Source organism: Triturus cristatus, chromosome 4_2 (genome assembly GCF_964204655.1).
Source record: "Triturus cristatus chromosome 4_2, aTriCri1.1, whole genome shotgun sequence".
NCBI classification, from domain to species: domain Eukaryota; kingdom Metazoa; phylum Chordata; class Amphibia; order Caudata; family Salamandridae; genus Triturus; species Triturus cristatus.
The window spans coordinates 47023108-47042768 of record NC_140586.1 but is presented as its reverse complement, the minus strand read 5'-3'; the positions used below and the strand labels follow the sequence as shown (position 1 = coordinate 47042768).

At 43.9% G+C, this 19661-nt stretch overlaps 1 protein-coding gene across 3 annotated transcripts in view; it reads left to right on the top strand.

The window, feature by feature from the left end:
- Nucleotides 1-19661, top strand: part of WNT10B (Wnt family member 10B) — a 136233-nt gene that overhangs the window by 99615 nt on the left and 16957 nt on the right. For all 3 annotated transcript variants that reach the window (XM_085600407.1, XM_085600405.1, XM_085600406.1), the window contains exon 4: nucleotides 14149-14525. In XM_085600407.1, coding sequence (XP_085456533.1) covers nucleotides 14149-14525 — 377 coding nt within the window. The remainder of the gene's footprint in view (nucleotides 1-14148; nucleotides 14526-19661) is intronic.

The following is a 19661-nucleotide window of genomic DNA, read 5'->3' as shown; positions in this document are numbered from 1 at the left end:
CCATGCTCTCACAAGACATTACTGTCTCGAATTCTAACCTAGAGCTGATCATCAAGTGGGCCATGCCTCTCTGAGAAATATGGTTGGATAAAGAAATTAAGGCCCTTTTCTTTGCCTCTTCTGCTGTGTTTTTGGGAATAAGCTTTCTTGTCCGTTCGGTGATTATGGTTATAAATGGAGATCCCCAGAAGGGAAAGGAAAAGGTGTCTGTACACTCCTTCAGGGTGATCCCCATTGAAATCATAAGCAACTCTGACTACCCCAGGCTCACGAGTAGAGACACTGATTGCCTCTGTTGGAGAATCCTTACTCTCCGTACACAATATCTGGAGCCACTGCCACTCACAGGGAATGATTGGATACTGGTGGAGTGTGAGACCTTAAGGAGTAGTGTCAGTTTTCCAGATGATTGGATACTGGTGGAGTGTGAGACCTTAAGGAGTAGTGTCAGTTTTCCAGATGATTGGATACTGGTGGAGTGTGACACCTTAAGGAGTAGTGTCAGTTTTCCAGATGATTGGATACTGGTGGAGTGTTAGACCTTAAGGAGTAGTGTCAGTTTTCCAGATGATTGGATACTGGTGGAGTGTGAGACCTTAAGGAGTAGTGTCAGTTTTCCAGATGATTGGATACTGGTGGAGTGTGAGACCTTAAGGAGTAGTGTCAGTTTTCCAGGATGATTGGACACTGGTGGAGTGTGAGACCTTAAGGAGTAGTGTCAGTTTTCCAGCCTTTCTAGGCTGCAGCCTAATTAGCTACATGGCCCTGCTTATCGGTATTTTCTTTTAGAAAAGGTTTGTGAAAGAGTTGTTCTTGTCAGTTTGTTTTATAAAGGTGCTCACTGTTTTGCTTTGCAATTGGCTTCTTTCTTAAAGTAAATATGAAAAAGTTGGCTACTATAGCCTGCGCAAGGCTGGCATAACATTTTATTTTATTGTTTACAAATTTCTTTCCTAAAATAAAAGTGTGAACATGCATGTTCTGTAAAGTCTGCTCCAGAATCCTGCCTATGGGCAAGACTGTTAAGTCCTTATGAATTAATTGGAGATTCCCTTGAAAAAGATCTAGGAATACAGGTAAGTAACGTTTTCATGGTAGTCCTTTTCATAGCCCATTTGAACATTCTCACTGCAAAGCAAGGCCGAGGGGCAGGAACTCCTTTTGAGGTGTATTGGATCAGGCTAAGGCCTGATGACTCAGTGCGAGGCTTGTGGAGTCCATTTTCCAAGCATGCAGACTCAGCTGAGGTGGGTGGAATTGGATAGAACACAGTCAGCATCTCTCTTGCCCATTGGTACCCGGGGGTGCAGGTGTCTTTTCTTAAAGAGATGAAGCAAGTCCTTCCTTTACAATGGACAATGAATGTAAATGTTTTTGGGTCTACCTGCACAGTTGGATCCATGTTTGAAAACATAGCTATCTTTTTATCATAACTCATTAAACATACGAGTTTGTTCCAAGCTAAAAGTCCAGCTATTGTGTATGTTTTGTTCTCAGGGTGAGTTGATGAGAACAACTGAATCATGTGGCGTTAGTTTCAATTGTGGTGATTTGGGCATTGGTGAATTATGAGGATTTAGGCATTGGTGTGGATGCCGGTTTGAATGTGCAGATTCAATTTGAGCGGGGTTGAAGCTTCAGGGGGTTGTTTGGGGTGTTACATTCCCCTAACAAATGTATTTTCTGATAAATAGTTGAGTACAGGTGCTTTCAGTCGGGTATTGTGAGATATCAGTCGGATTTGTGAGATGTCAGTAGGATTTCAGCAGCATACACAGACAAAAACTCACACACACATCTCCATGTTTTGAAAGTCCTCAAAAATATTGGTTATTTTACAAAAAATATTGTGTTTTCTCTCTCAGTACTCCTACCAATCCGCTATCCTCTCCCTTTCCACTGCCTCTCGTGCACCCTGCTTGTCATATAATGTGTCTAAATATTACATGGCAGCCTGATTGTGGGAAAATCTGAAGCTTACACCCCTCCAAACTTACAGACCAAGCTACACCACTGAATTTGAGGTGTCCCAAAATGAGAACAACCTAACAGAATTGGCTAGGAAAAGAAGAAGGGAAACGAAGCATCTTATTTGTTGGGCAGCAATGAAACAGTGTTTCAAATGAGCCTTTCCCTGGAAGGGACTTTCCCTGAAACAAGTACGAACATCTTCAGTCCTAAAGCCAATAGAAGTCAGGTAACAAAACAAAACAAGACAACCTGGGGCAGACAGCTGGAAAAGAAAAGACGGTTTGTGTACAGTGAACGCTTGCCACCCCGTTAGTGTGCCACAGTCGTCAATAACTAAACATTTCTCTCTTATACCTGCACGCAGAAAAACGTATTTGAGGGATGCATATGGTTTTAATTCTGCTTCCATTTGTTTTTTTCAGACTGCTTGGTTGTCCTCAATTTAAATATTCTAATTATACGTTTTTTACATGGTTTAGACCTGAGTTTTTTTAAGAGATGGGCAAGCCAACAAATTAACAAGGAGAGCTGCGGCAGAGCCGAGAGAAGGGTAGGCTCTGGCTCTAAGAGCCCGTGCACGAGCCAAGCCAAGTAAATATTGGGCATGAAAATTGTGCAACAAACATCATGTTAAAATATGATAAGGTGTTTTAAAAATTCAAAAAAGGTTGTTTCTTTGATACACTGAAGCATTTAACCTTACTATATCAGATTCTATCTCTACACTGAGAAGTATTTACTAAAAGTAATAATTTTCTTAATACCACTGAAAACTGATTATGCCCAGCCCCTGTCCTGATGACAATGCTATTAGTGAACTAAAAGGCAAGCCAGTTGTCATACGCAGTCTTCATGTGGCCTGTATTCATAATGTGCACGTCACCAAGTTATAGTCTGTTAAACATGAGATGTTTTTGCACAGAGCACATCCTGATCTCACAAATGTGACAATTAACAAAAAGGATGCACAGTGAAATAAGTACTTGCCTAAGATCACAAAATTTGGTCACACAGGGAAGCTGGGATTGGTCTCATATTTCCCTGTTTCACACTATGCAATTCAACCACTAGAAATAGGTATCTCTTTTGACATCAAAGATTGGTGATTTGTCCTTAATTCTTGGAAGATGAGATAAGAGTGTGGACGACAAGCAGAATTCACATTTTATTTTTGGTAGTTTTACACACCACATACCTTGCACAAGAGCATACGAGTGCCTCACAACAGACACACACTAGTTACACCTTTATTTTCAGGCAGAATGAGATTTGCTGGGATTCACAGACCCGATGCTATGATTCAAACCTGGTTCTTGCTCCACATTGCATGGTCAGCAACTTCAAACACTAGTTCTCATCTCCTCCTGTGAAAGCTCAGCTCGTTTCGGGCTCAAGGATCCAAGAGAGCCCGGCTTGATTCTAGCTCAGGCTTTCATTGGCTGGATCACCACTAAATCTTTGATAGAGAGCAGAGGACAGGAAAAGGTGGAAGGTATAAGACAATATGAGACACTGGACATCCAGGAGGCATGAGACGGAGATGTCTGGGTAGAAGGAGGTGCACATATGTCTGAGTCAAAAGCCATGAGGAGATGAAAAGCAGAAGATAGGCCGAGGGCAGAGAGGCACCAAATGACTGTGAAGCCGAGGGCAGAAGGGATATACAAGTCCGAAGCAGAGGGAAATGATGAAGGCACAAGATTGTGAGGTGCAGGGTAGAAGAGAGACACAAATCCTAGGAACAAGGCGAGGAGGGGGGCACAAAACTCTGTGTGTAGAGGTTGGGGCGGTGGAAATCTGAGGAAGAGGGCCATGAGGGAGGCGCAAAATCTTGGGTGGCGGAAGTTGGGGCAGGAGAGAGATATAAATCTATTGTAAACATTGTCAAGAGAGAGGTACGAGGAGACTGTTAAGTGAATGGCATTGGCAAGGAGAGGGTTATCACTGGCAAGATTGGTTGTCTTGACATAGAAAGCAAGATTACCGCCAGGTGTTGGCATGCCTGGTCAGGAGTGAAAAAGGGCAGCCACTCACTGATGGGGTTAATAATAGCAGAGTCTGAAACAGGAGACAAACGAATGAATAGCACATCATGTATGGGGGGCTTAGGGGCCAGTGAGAACATGTACAGTAAAGATCAATATTTGAAGGGCTGAAGGGTTGTGTGATGAACACAAGACACACTTCAATTCATAAAGGACCTGAGAACCAGAGAGCTGACAGAAGGCACTCTTATGAGAAATGAAGGTCCACCTGACCACAGTTAGTGCTGGAAAGAAAGAAGGTAGGGTACAATATTGTGTGTCGCTGGCCTTAGGTCCATTAGTGGAGAAGATTGGAAAATATGGCACGCCTCCATATGCAGTATTTGGAGGATCCTAGAACTAGAGAAAGGAGCGTTGAGCACATCTCAGTGTGTGGAGACATGGAGAGAAAGATAAGTTCAGCAAACATCGGTGGGTGACGGGCCTGAGAGTTAGAGAGGGACACAACAACCTGTACTACCAGAATTGTATTGAGGGCACAGCACTGTGCAATAAATGGTAAATTAGGGTGACGAAGACAGCATGTCTGGCTTTTCACAAGGTCCTACTCTTTCTAGGGATTTCCTAGTAGTAGTAAAGTGAAACTGCTTGTTTTCCCTACTGGATGCTGAGTACTCAGCCTGTGTTATTTGGTCTCTGGGACACCTTGACACTCCTGTATAACGTGTTTGAGCAGTCAAGTGCAAACCCAATGGAGGTGAGTGGAAATGTTGAGAAGAGTCACAATATTTCACAATTATCACTCAATAAAGTTCAAGGTCCAGTCACCTGTGCTACTTTAAAATGTGTCCGCTCCTTAAATTAGAAGCACAGCTACTTGAAGAACCGTGAATCTGGTCACCTTCTGTTATTCTTCGAGGTGTACTGGGCTGGTTCTCCCAACCCGGCCAAGACTAAGGTAACAGGGAGGTATCAGGACTTTGCATATATTCTCACCAAACATTAGATAGCTTGAGACTGGAAGGCAGCAAGAGGTCCGGGACTGGTGGTGTGGAGGAGGAAGCTGATCAAGTGGGCGGAGTGCGAAAGGAGAATCCTTCTACAGGAAGCACAGCAGGGCATGGGCAAAATAAGGGTGCCCGAGCTTGGGGCTCACTAGTGGACTGCCTGACTAACCCAAAGCCAGAAACACCGGCGTGCTCTCCTGCGAGATCCCCATGATGATCTGGGTGATTAGAGCCCCCCACCAGAATCCGACAATTGATGATACCAGACCAGGGCTGACGCTGGGCACGTAGGTGAGCGTCCCCCGGAACCCAAGGCCTATGTTACTAACTTACTCACTGCTAACAAAGCTAAATGTTACATAGGAGGTGGTGCACCGACTCACGGGGAGGGGGGAGGGAATGATATGTTAATGAGGATGGGCAGTGCTGCTCAGTTTATTAATGCTTATTGAGGCTCACAATATACGTGAGTTGTAATTGTATATCCAGCTTATATCTGAAAACATCAATAAAATCTGTTTTTAGGAAAAAAACTAATTGTTCACTGTGTTCAGGCAAATAATTAGATTCACACTAATAAATCCTTACCTCAGTCCTAGTAGAGTGGCAAAGAGCACCCAGGCTTTAATAGAGGAGCATGTGTTAAGTATTTCAGAGTACCAACTTGGGCGATAAGTATTTGACACGACTCGGAGAAATCCGACACCAATTTATATAAATAGAGTGGATTTTTATCTTAATTTAGACACCAATAGGAATAGAATTGCATACTTATAGCCAGAGTTATAGATTTGTGAAGCAATATTAAATCAATGCAGTAAAATACTTAGACAAAATAACATTGCGGATGCTGGATGCTAAGTACTCAGTCTGTGTTGTTTGGTCTCTGGGACACCTTGACTCTCCTGTATAACTTGGTTGAGCAGTCAAGTTCAAACCCAATGCAGGAGGGTGGGAACATTGAGAAGAGTCACAATATTACACAATTATCACTCAATAAAGTTCAAGGTCCAGTCAGCCGTGCTACTTTAAAATGTGTCCGCTCCTTAAAAAAGAAGCACCGCTACTTGAAGAACACTGAATCTGGTCACCTTAAGCCAGAATTGTTCGAGCAAATAATTTTAGGGCTTGAGTCACTAGTTATGGGATTGCTGGGTGGTATAACAGTCATTTTCTCTATCCCGGTTATTGGACTATTTACAAGTCCCACACATTCAGTGCAGTTGCCAACAGACACGGAACACTTCTTGACACTAACAAGCATTGCATCAACCTACTGCCTGACCCTCTAACCCCACTCTTCATAGACTAGCATCATGACAGCATACTCTTCTTCATTAAATAAAATACACAAGATCCAACATCACATTACAAGCACCATTTCTGCTTCTCATCCTACAACTCCTCCTCCGTGCTGCATCCTACAGTGGTCATCCTTCAGATCCCTGTCTCCGCAACATTTTCAACTTCATAAAAAACTCCTCTGAAGATGATAGCTTGCTCTTATGCCAAATCAAACGCCTCAGAGGAAAATCGATCTCAATCCTGCTCAATATCATCAATGTCTTTCCTCACACAATGCATCTTCCCTGAAGCTCTCAAGCCAGGTCAGATCCTCCTTCTTATTATGATGACTTCACTAACTTCTCTCACATTACTAACTTACAGATTGCAAGACCATCAAAAGAGCAATAAATGCACTACTCCAACATCATATTCTACATGACCGCCCGTCCAGCTTCAGTTCACAATGCAACATAGAAACATTAAACGTACAAATCATGGATGGCTTCCTCCTGACGACAAATAAAGATGACATCTGACTCCTGTCACTGTTGTACCTACCAGCCACCTTCCACACTATCGACCATCCCACCTTCAACCACGCCCTAAAGTCTTCAAAGAAATTCACTAGTAGCCTCCTCCACTGGGTCTCCTCCTAACTCTTCAACCAAATCATATTCATTCCTGTGGGCTTTACCAGATCCCAGAAGCTTCTAATCAGCAACGAAGTCCCCCAAGATCCAATTTGTCCCTCATCATTTTCACTGAGCCCCTTGAAGCTCTTCTTGCAGAAAAGAGCATTACCATCCATCAACATGCCAACAGCAAGCAACACACCATGAAAGTCTCTTCCACTTTTTTAATCCACACCATACTGCCTGAATTTCACCCAGACCATGATCATTAACATCTAACTAAAATGTAAACCCTCAAAAACCAATTCCTTCTACTTGCTAGCAACAGCAATCAACAACTAGTACAGATCGAGCTCAATGGCATGATTCTTGAACAATTCAATGTCCAGATTTCAATTCATGCCAAATCACTAGGATTCACCTTGACACCAACCTCACCTTCAAGGAACACATGACTGAGAAAACAAAGACGGCTTGGTACTACCTCGCTCTACTAAAGAAATGGAAATTAATCCTATCTGAAAGCAATGTCAGAACTGACATTTAGGCTACTGCATTCTTGCATGTGGATGGCGGCAATGGCTTGCTGTGCAGCCTCCCAGACTCCAAGCTGGTTACTTTAATGGGATCCCACAGATGCAACCCACCATATAATGGCCCTGGGGAAATATGACTATATCACCCCCACTCTAATGGAACTCAACTGGTTCTCCTTGTCAGCCCACACTACCTTCAAGGCCACCTTCATCATCAATAATCCCTTAAGGACCAGCACCCCTGCCTAACTGACTGACATGCTCACCCAATCCTGTGGCTCTCAGCACACCCTCAGCCAGGAACCATTTGACTGACTGGATACAAAGAAGTGCAAGCAAATAAAAAATATGCAAAAGGCCTTTTTCATTTACACAGCCAAGCTTTGGAATGAGATCTTGCATCCATAAGGACTAGGCCTGCCATTGTTCAATTTGGCAAAGAGCTGAAAGCACACCTTTATAGAACAGTATTTGGAAAACATTCCCGTATCCATGAGGACCACACCAGCTCTGCTACAATTTAGGAACGAGTTAAAGACTCCTTTAAAAAACACTACTTCACAACACATTAACCGTTCACAACCCAGCTTCCTTTCCTATTGCTCGTTCATTTTATGCTTGTCTTTGATAATGTACAGCTGTACAGCTCTGCTGCCCTTTGGCTAGGTTCATTTATAGAAATTATAGAAATACCATATATATATATCTATATCTATATATATATTCACTTAAAAAACCATAGGTTTCACACATGTTATAGTTAGCTGTACATTTCACTCGTAAAAAACCAATGAAATTCCACGTTATAGTTAGATCAGGTAACTATAACTTGCGCGCCCACAATAAACTGCTGATGACGTCACATATTACATCACTCATGACATGGTCAGTGACATCACTCATGACATCAATGATGACATCTGAAATTACACATTGTGGATTGCGGTCGCGCAAGTTATAGTTACCTGATCTAACTATAACGTGGAATTTCATTGTTTTTTTATGAGTGAAATGTACAGCTAACTATAACATGTGTGAAACCTATGGTTTTTTAAGTGAATTTGCAAGGTTTTGTAAATGATAATTCCTAACTATAACGTGTGTGAAACCTATGGTTTTTTCGGTGAATTTGTACGGTTTTTTAAATGCTAAGTTATGTATTTATTTTTTATTTTTATTTTTCTGGTTTTTCACTGTGCGCACACCCTGCGCGCACGGTGCGCTTCGCGCACCGAGCGCCCACGTTGCGCAGTCCATGCCGTGCTCGCCTCGCCTTTTTTTACACAGTAACATTTGTTTTTTTCTCCCTTGTGGGTCCTTTAATTTATTTAATAAATGTGATTGTTACTTCTTTATTTTTTTATTTATTTATTTTTTTCCCGTGCGCGTACGGTAAGCTTACCGTACGCGCACTCCGCGATTTTTTTTTAAAATTATTAAATGTGTTTTCGTACTTTTGGGTCCTTCTTGGACCCCCTGACAAACACTAGGGGGTCTGCAACTCTCTTCGTTGCCCCCTTTTCACGTTCCCCACCTTTGTTTCTCAGTGCGAGAGACAGAAAATGGCGGCCGACACTTCCTGATTTCGACCGATTCGAATGTTTACAGTCATGTAACCACCAATCAGAATTGAGCTCGCGCACGGCACCATACGCGTACAGTAAGCTTACGGTAAGCGCACGGAGCGCGCTTACAGATATATATATTGATTTAAATGCTATTTTCTCAGGACCTACTGAACAGATTTACACCAGACCTACAAAAGGCACATCCTTGACCTGAGGACTACCTCTCTGCCAAATTTCAAGTAATTCTGTTCAGCCGTTCGGGCTGTAGCTCGGACTAAAGGTCCTATGGGAAAATGCATGGGGAAAATGCGTTTTGGGACCCCCCTTTTTTCTCAGCCCCCGCTTGACGAATCCCCCCGAGACTTTCAGGGTAGGAGCGGAGCGTAGCGCCCCATTAGTTTTGAAAATTTCGCGAGTATTCGTCGACCGGCGCCAAAGTTATTCCAAATAGAATGTTGCGGATTTCCTATGGAAACACGGTCCTAACTATAACTATCTACTGGCGACCGCCAGTAGATAATATACATACATATATATATATATATATATATATATATATATATATATATATATATATATATATATATATATATATATATATACATAACTATATACTTACACACAAACATAGCAGTGTCTCAATCCTTTACGCTGTTCTGAGTTCTTTATAATATAGTAGGTCAATGTTATGCTATGAAATTTAAGCTGCGAGGATACCTCTGATACTTTCCTTGATGCTGCATGTTTTTTATCAATGCAATCTCTGGACAGCCAGTAAGCGCATAAATGTACACGTCCATGGAGAAGTGAGTTGATTTGTGATAAGAGACCACTGGGGACTAAAATGGGCATGTGTGTCTGTACCAATTGATCAAGGTTTTCGGGTGCTCATATGGAACTATGCCTCTTTAAAACATCACAATTCAAAGTATCTTACTGAACCGTTGTGGTCGAGAAATCCCTTTGTCTCATTGGCCCCAGGGTTATCTTTGAAATAATAATTCTCTGGTTGTCTTAGTCCTTTCTGGTTCCGAAAATTATGTGGTATCGTTTTTGGTGACTGGTGGAGAGGATAGGATAGGTCCCTTGTATCCCTCCATCATTTTCTGGTTTGAAGGCTACCACCACCCACAGATAAACTCTCCTATATGGGCAAGTACTCCAGCGGGGTTCATGATATATCTCTTCTGACTTGCTCTCCCCATAAGGTGGACCTCCAACACATAGCGCCAAATAGGTGGGGTGCTTCCACAAAACCACACAGTTTTTGTCAGGGTGAGTCTTCGAAGTACTGATTTAAAGTTAGGGATAACTGAACAGGCAGGGGTTCAGCTCCCTATCAAAGAAATGTTTAGTGGATGTAGGAAAGTGCCCCTTTTTGAAGTTCATTCCTGCCTTTTTGTTCTAAATGCTCATGGTTATGACTCTGATAGTGTACCGGAGTCTGCTGCCCAGATCCCAGTGTCTGTGCTCTCTCCTAAAACTGTTATGTTAGACTTGCTAGTCCCAAATTGGCAAACGCTTTACCCCCCTTATAAGTCTCTAGTGTATGGTATCCAGGGCATTGGTGGTAAAGTGGTCCTCAGGGCTGCAGCATGGTTTGGGTGACCCATGGAACCTACTGACAGCAGGCCTGTCATTGCAGACAGCAGGAGCAGCGCAAACTGCTTGAACTCGACTGTTCCCTCACATGTGTGGCACAGTCACCTACACAGCTTTAATGTATGGATGTGGTCCACTCAGGGGTGGACTAGCTGCAGGGGTTAGCTTCTCATTGTCTACTAGCTACCACACTCTTAACTCCCCTAAATGTAGGATTAAATGGACCCCCTGACACCAGAACCTAAGATTTGAATAACTTTCTTCAAAGAAGGACCAAGAGGAGACCCGTATTGCTGACAACAGGACTTTTCCCACCAACACAAAGCAAAAGAGGGATACTTTGTCTCTGAGGCAACAGACTTGGAAATGAGTTAATGACCCTTGTCCTTGGCTAAAACTTGATACTCCTGAAGGGAGGAAGCACCCTCAATCTCCCTTGGACTATTGGCACTAGTCCCCTGCAAACTGCAGATTAAAACACTCACTGGATCCAAAGAATCACTGGCCATCGGACCCTCCGAGGGATTGCCCAAATCCAGGTGGTCCAGTATATCTTGGAAGTTGTATTCTTGCCTGCCCTGAAGTTTCAGGTTGCTTTGTTACTCCCCTGGACCCAGTGAAGTTCCAGAACCTTTTTGTTAAGCTTACCACTGCCAAGGCTTGTTAGTCGCTAATCCGGTAACCGACCCCCACACTCAATACTGCAACTACAGAGAACACCGTGCAATCATCATCCGACGTCCGCAGCTGTGTGCCTGTTGTGCTTTTGCATTTTGTTTTTTGCAGCACCGTGATGTGACTATTGTGACTGTTGTGGCCTTTTCCTGGGGCCCACATTACTTTATCCCTATAAGAGTTCCAAGTAACCCAACCTGCAAGTGAGCGATTGCCACTAGTGGATTTTGCTATTGACCTTAATGTTATTTTATCTATATATTTTACTGCATTGATTTAATATTGTTTCAGACATCAATAATTCTGGTTATATGTATGCTATTCTGTTCCTTTTGGTGTCTAAATTAAGATAAAAATACACTGTATATAAATAGGTGTTGATTTCTCATGAGTCATGTCAAATACGTATCCCCTATGTTGGTACTCTGAAATGCTTGACACATGTTTCTCTATTAAAGCCTGACTGCTCTTTGCCACTCAACCAGGACTGAGCTAAGGATTTATTAGTCTGAATTCAAGGACCATCTTTGGGGTATTGTGAAAATATTTCATGGTAAGGCCACCCAGCCATACCACATATTATTCGACTTTCCTGCAGTGGCCTGACAATACAAGGAGGAGCCTTTCTGTATGGGTTTTCTCACGCAAAAGCTGATTTTGGCTGACTGGGCTTGGGTATAGTGCAGTTACCCGCCCATTTATAGACATTGTGTAAATAAGCTTATAAATGGGAGAGATAGTGAATGCTGGTGGTAGAGGGTCATGTCACCAGCTCAGGACCTAAAGGGAACAATCTCCGTACTGCAGGCATCAAGCCCTTTAATTAAGGACACAGACACTCATTATTTCATTTTTACCAGGCAATCAAGGAGGGGAGAGATAAGCCCAAATACGGGGACATGAATGGATTTTATTTAATGTACACAGCTCAACAGAAATCACCCCTGGGGGTCAGTATAAAGGTTTCACTTTCAAATGTAGATTACACTACCACAAAGTGGCCAGTCTGCCTGCAATTGATGGAGGGAATGTCTCACTTGAGAACTTGTAGGGAGACACCCTTCTGCCAGATGCAGACCAGGGCTAGAGTTGGCGGAGCTCTATAGTTGCTTATACCTGTGGTCATTAGGGATTAGGGGTCTCTGAACACAGTAAAAACAGGGGTACATAGAGTGCTAAACAATGACAAAATACAGGCTAAGATAGCTGTGGCTTACAGCTGGAAACGCTTGTCGCCAGCAGATAAAATGTGCAGGGCTTGATGGCCAGTGGTAAAACTGAAAGAAAGGTACAACTCAGCTCAGCATGAGCAGGGTTTATTTCCAGAGAGAGAACAAATTGTATGTCCTAAGACAAGGAGGGAGAGAGCAATGAAAACTTAGGCAGGGATTATCTTCATGTTGTGGTGCTGGGAAGGGAGAAAGAGAGAGAGAACAGGCATTAGTATGCTTAGGGATAGAGAAAAATTAAGTTGTAGGATACCTCAATATTAGTGGGCCAGACCACCAGAGAAAATGGAGACAGAAGACCTCAGTGTAATGAGGGCCCACAGGCCAAAAGAAATCTAGAAAGGAAAGCAAGACACATCTCATGGTGTGTTAAGCCCATGGGGCAGTGCATGGCTAGAGGAAGGTACAGCAAACCTCTTAGTGTGTAAGGCATAAGAGCCATTGGAAGGGGGTTGATTTAGAGTGTGGATACAGTAGAATGGTGTATAGAAAAGCACAACACACGTGTGTAGAAGTCAAGAGACACAAGTATTTGAAGAGGGAGCAGAGCACGCCTTATTGTGTGGAGGACAGTGAGAGAGGAAAGAAAAAGGTACAGCAGTTCCAAAGTTGTGGACCGCCTGAAGATAAGTGTAGAGGAACAGACAACTCATATATGTGTTCAGGTCAGAGGCCCAATGTAAAAAAAGAAATGAGTTACAGGGCATTTACTGTTGAGTCAATCAACGTTAGGGTGCAGGAGGTGAGAGCACTTGAAAATGGATAAATAATCAGCAGGTCACTTGAAGGAAGGAAGGAGAAGGTTAGCACTTGGGTTTGGATGGAGAGTCATCAGACCACCAGAAGGAATGGTGATAAACAGTGGACACCTTGTGGTTAGTTAAAGGATCATAAGATCATGGAAGGTGGTAAGGAAGGACAAGACACGTAACATAGGGTGGAGGCTCAGCAGGCCATTGGAACAAAAAGAAGAAAGGCCAGGCACTCAGAGTTGCACCCAGCAGGTAACTGGAATGGTTGAAGACCAATTTGATTTACTTTAGAATGGACAGACAGTTAGCATTTCAGTGGAAGCGAAGGCCAAATACTTGGGTTTGGGTGGAGAACTGGTGGATCACTAGAAAGAAGGTTAAAATGGATGGGCATGTGGACTGTTCTGGTTAGAAAGCAGATCACTGGAAAGAAGGGAGAAGACCATAAGCATGTAATGAAAGTCAGAGTGGTTAGGGAGTACAGCGAGGAATGGTTAGAGGGTGTGGGGCTGCTCTTGATGGAGAATGGAAGATCAGAAAGTCACTAAAAAGATTAGCATATGTTAGGGCACCTACTCTTGGACAAAGTAGCAGCAAGTTACTCAAAAAAGGATGAGTGGACCAGGATCTCCTGTTGAAACAACCTTCATCAGGTCACCAGAAGGAAGGGGAAGTAACGGCTCGGCACTTGGAGTTGGAAGTAGCATTAATAGGGGGCTCTGAGGTCATATTGTCCAGCAATAGGCATAGCAAATACGGCTGGGTAAATGGCACATAGTTAATTGAAGAAGGAGAAAGAGTTACAGCATTGTGTGTTGAATTAAACCCCCAAAGAAAAATTGTAGAGGATTGTCCTTTGCCTTCCTTTGAACATCATTAATGTTTAACTCTCCTTTGTCCCCAGGTTTCCGTGAGAGTGCCTTCACCTTCTCCCTGCTGGCAGCTGGTGTCATGCACTCAGTGGCCACAGCATGCAGCCTCGGGAAGCTGCATGGCTGTGGCTGTGAGGGAAAGCGGCGTAGCAATGAGGAGAAGATCCGACACAAGTTAAACCAGCTGCAGTTACAGGCTCTGGCTAAGGTGAAAGGCTACCACCCAGACCTGTCGCCATTACTCAGTCAGCCTGCAGAACCTAACCCACAGGACACCTGGGAGTGGGGAGGCTGCAGCCATGAACTGGAATTTGGGGAAAAGTTCTCCAGGGACTTCCTAGATTCCAAAGAATCCCCTCGGGACATCCACGCCCGAATGAGGATCCACAACAACCGTGTGGGTCGAAAGGTAACTTGTGGGCTTTAAGCTGATGTGTTCTGGGTCTTGATCTCACAGAGCCTGAAAAAGTATGGCCATGTGGAAAGTATGTGATTCTGCACTATGTATCAATCAATCAATTAATCAGGGTTTGTAAAGCACAACTACTCACCGGTGAGGGTCTCAAGGCGCTGGGGGGTGGGGGTCAACTGATCCATCTGTATGCTGGTGTTCAGCCAAAGAGCCAGGTCTTGAGATCCATCCTGAATTGGGTCAGCGACGAGGATTGTCTGAGGTGGAGAGGCAGGGTGTTCCAGGGCCTGACGGCGAGGTAGGAGAAGGATCTCCCTCTGGTTCTAGACTTGTGGATCAGAGGGATGGTGGCCAGGGCCAGCTGGGTGGAGCGAAGGTGTCTGGTGGATATGTGGAATGAGAGGCAGTGGTTCAGGTATGCTAGTCCTGCATCAAGAAGGGCTTTGAAGGCGTGCATGAGGAGCTTGAGAGTGATTCTTTTGTTGACTGGGATCCGGTGGAGTTCTAGAAAGTGTCTGTGATGTGGCTGTGGCGGGGGATGTCAATGACCAGTCTGGCTGTGGCATTTTGAATGTTCTGTAGTGGCCTGAGAAGTTTCTGGGTGCCGCCGGCGTAGAGAGCATTGTCGTAGTCGAGGCTGCTGCTGATGAATGCATGGATTACCATTTTTTCTGGATTCCTTGGGGATCCATCTCAATGTTATTCGAAGCAGGCAAAATGTGTGGAAGCATGATGAGGAGATGGCGTTGATCTGACGGTTCATTGTGAGCGAGGAGTCCAGTGGGATGCCGAGGTTTTGTGCATGGTCCATGGGGGTTAGGGGGGTTCCCAATGCAGCGGGCCAACAGGAGTCGTCCCAAGCTAAGGGGCTGGGTCCCAGGATGAGGACTTCGGTCTTGTCCAAGTTGAGTTTGAGGCTACTGTTTTTCATCCAGGTGGCAATGGCCTTCATCCCGCTGTAAAAGTTGTTTCTGGCGGTTGTGGGTTTGTTGGTGAGGGAGAGGATCCGTTGGGTGTCATCAGCATATGAGACAATGTTGAGTCCATAGTTCCTAACAATGGCTGCGAGTGGAGCCATGTAGTCGTTGAAGAGGGTGGGGGCTCATGGAAGAGCCCTGGGGAACTCCACAGCTGATCTTTGTGGGTTCGGAGAGGAACGGAGGTTGTCTGACTCGCTGTGTTCGACCGATGAGCAAGGAGTGGATCCAGTCCAGATGCTGGCCTTCGTGAAGTCTCTTGATTAGGGTGAAGTGGGAGACAATGTTGAAGGCGGCTGAGAGGTTCAGAAGGATGAGGGCTGCGGTTTTGCCCTGGTCGAGGATGTTGCGGATGTTGTCGGTGGCGACGAGAAGTGTGGTCTCGGTGCTGTGGTTGCTTCGGAAGCCGGATTGGGAGATGAACACATCATATGTACAAAATATATAATCTTTGGTGACAAAAGTGTTTCTTAGCTGAGTACTTGTCTTCAGTTCTGCAAATTCATCCCCACCAATCTTTCACTCACACACTAGAAAACTCTCATTCTCACTTATTTTCAAACAAAAGGTTACACAGAATATAATCAGGAATTTTATCCCCTTCGCCTGCACATATTTTCATTTTCAAAGTGGTAACTTGTTTTGGCATCTATTAGTCTGAGGTGTATATTCTTTCTGAAGCACCAAAGATAAGCCATTCTCATCTGATTAGTAGCTTGATTGTCATTTCCCAAGCTTGATAGTCTTCCGCTGCCATGGACTAGTCCCTTTACAATTTTAGCACAAGAAGTAACACCCATAATGATTGTATCTAAGGTGTCTAGGCATGGTGGCTATCTTGGTTTTAAAAAACACTCTTTTTTCAGGGTCTTACGAAAAATCCTCTCCCTTTTCAGCACTGGATTTCTCATAGATTCATATGCTTCAATTATTCTCCATCATCAGGCTAGGAATCGTAGGTAATCAATTTTCTGCATCCTGGGATCTTCATTGATAGTCATAAACGTTGATTAAATCCCCGCTGCTTGCGCGAACCCTGGAACAACTTTAAAATATATATGGTCCTTGGAGAAATTAGCCTTTTAAGATGTTCCAAATTCATGTCAATTTCCTTTGCACCTTCAGTGTTAGGCTGTCATAAATGTCACTTTCTGTCTGAATGCTGGAAAAATGTTGATGACACTGATTAGCTCTTTGAGTGTACTTCATCTCTCATGGATAAAGCTAGTTTTAGCATAAATAGCATGCAGAGAAAATGCAGCCTGATAGGCTTACACTGCGAGAGTAGAAAAAAAGTAGCCTGTTCCTTTAAGGACCTGAGAGACACCCCTACCCATAATGCCTTATTCTGGCAGTTTGCCAGTGAGAGTCAGTTCTTTTTTATGCGTACTATATCTCATATGTCTAGACAGCCAAGGAGGGGTAGGTCATTTATGACTTGAAGTAAGATACCTATGATGCAGAACTAGGCTCACAGGTATGTAGCCTTTCTTCTGCATCATAGCATCTTCATAGAGAGTCATAAACATTGAATAAAGTAGCAAGCTTCAGATGAACCAATTATGTGGCTGTCCTTCTTATGCTATAAAAAGATAATTAGACCATACTCCAATGTAGGAGAAAATCTGGGAATATGGTCTCTTTCAAGAGAAAGGTCACTCATCCATTTAAAGAGGTTCCTAAGTGTTTTGTGACTAACCTTTGCTTCAGCTTGAGTGTCTGAGTTTAGACAGTAGTGTCTTATAAAGGTATTTATTATTCTCCATGTGGCTGCTTTACAGATATCTTGAATTGGAACTCGGCTAACCGACGAGGTTTAATTAACTCTTCGATTATGGCCGAGGTATTTCCCCCTGATGGCAACCATACGCCCCAAGACCAAGGATTAGCAGAGGCTGGGGGAGTAGAAAGTGGTGAAAGGGAGGATCTCCAGGAAGCATCTTTTTTCTTCAACAACTTAGGGTCATTGCCGCAGACATATAAAGACCAACAGTTAGCGAACCCATTATTGTCATCACTAGAAGTTAACCAGCCCCTAGCCAAGAATGGCCCAAGGCCCATAATTAAGGAGACTGGAAGTCTTACCAAGCCGTTAAATGACCCACCAATGCTCCAAATATTATCCTGGAATGTAGCAGGCATCCGCTCCAAAGTAGATAATCCGGAGTGGGGGACCTTTATTCAAGATTATGACATTTGTATGTTTCAGAAAACTTGGGCCAGGGAGGACATACATAGACTTGGCTATGCAACGTTTAATATACCAGCCACATCTGGGGGAAAGGGTAAACCATCGGGGTTCTTAGGATCTGGATTGCTACACACTTAGGTTGTACAGTGAAACTGGTAGAGACATCCTCTAGCGACATCCTTTGCGCTATCCTGAGTTTTTCAGCTAGGACTAGGATCACACGTATCAATGTTTATTCCAGGCCAGTAGGGTATGGCCAGGAGTCTGCTACCCTTGATTTATTATCGTCATTTCTGCCTACTATCTTCGATTATGATTTGGTGATCCTGGCTGGCGACTTAAATTGCCAGTATGAACCACTGAAGGACCTGGATGCAGCTGACCCTAATGAAGAGAACCTGTACTGGACTATTCCAATGGCCAATGCCCCGACTACTGGGGCTTGGACACCACTGGTTATACAGATGAACACCCTTACTTTGAATCAGTCGCTTAGGGCATGTAACGGGCGCTTTAAATCTGATTCTCCAGCTAACTCTACCTTCAATAGACCGGGCTGTTCTTCCATTATAGACTATATTCTGGTGAACACTAAATCGTGGCACTGAATAATTGACTTTAAGATTGTGCCCAGACATGACAGCGACCATAACGCTCTGATCTTAGAACTGGGCTCACCATATACCGGGGATGCCCCCAAATGGCCAATATTCAAAAACCCCAGGGTCCATTCTCACTAACTACAGGAGGAGAATAAGATGGGGAGCTCTATGCCAATCTCAAGATAGACTATCTTCACTCTATCGAACCATCATGCCATATCTGGAGGTTGCAAATCAACTGAGCGAGCGTGTAGATCCCGCTCGTTCATTTTGTGAAATTGCAGAAAACCACCAAGGCTTAGTGGCGGCTTTAGCTGATAGCTTTTCTTATGTATCAAGACCAATGGAAGGCAGTGCACCTAGGCACCCCTGGTATGATGTCAACTGCCGCAAGGCCAAGAAAACCCTTGTCTCAGCCATTAAATCAAATGATAAGTTGGCATAAAAGGCCAAAAGGTTATCCCATAAAAATACAATTAAGATAGCCAAAACAAATTGGGAAGAAGAAAAATGGGAGAGTTTGAGACTTGCTCTAAACAGCAGGGACTTGAGGACCTTCTGAAAATTAATAAACACAGACTCCAAGGAGGAGAATCTAGGGGCTGAGATATGGAAGGCCCACTTTCAGTCCCTCTATTACAGGGTGGAGTGCGACCTAGGGCAAGCAGCAATTTATTGTCCCCAGCTACAGCTGGCTCGCCTGGACACCCCCGAAATTTCCCTTAAAGAGATAACGGCCACAATAGACCGAGTAATTCCCGCAAAGGCTCTGGGCTTAGATAAGATCCCTGGAGATCTCTATCGTACTGAACCTGAATTGGGCTGCATACTTTTGGACTGTATTCAATGCTATCATACAGGGAATGGAGATCCCCACAACATGGTTAGGGGCGGAAATTATCCCGATTTTTTAAAAAGGGATCACCCCTCAATCCCGCAAATTATCGGCCCATCAGCCTTTTTGCTCGAGTGCTCTTGGATCGATTACAAAACTGGATGGAGGAATTTTCCATTCCCAGTCCCTATCAGGCCAGTTTTAGAGCAAAAATGTCCACAATTGACCAAGTTTTCAGGTTGCAATTATTGCACTGGAAAACAGTGATCTTGGAGGGTGGCAGCCTCTATATGATCTTTGTGGACTTAAAATCGGCTTTCGATTTAGTTCCCAGGGAGAAACTTTGGGTTATTCTAGTAGACCTGGGAGCGCCCCCGTACCTATGCCACATTCTAAAAAGGTTACATGAACACAACTTTGCCCAAATCAGATACTCGAAGAATGGAGAGCTCACCGATTGTAAACCCATAGAGAGAGGTGTACGGCAAGGGTGTGATTTGGCCCCGACCCTCTTTTGTATTTTTATCA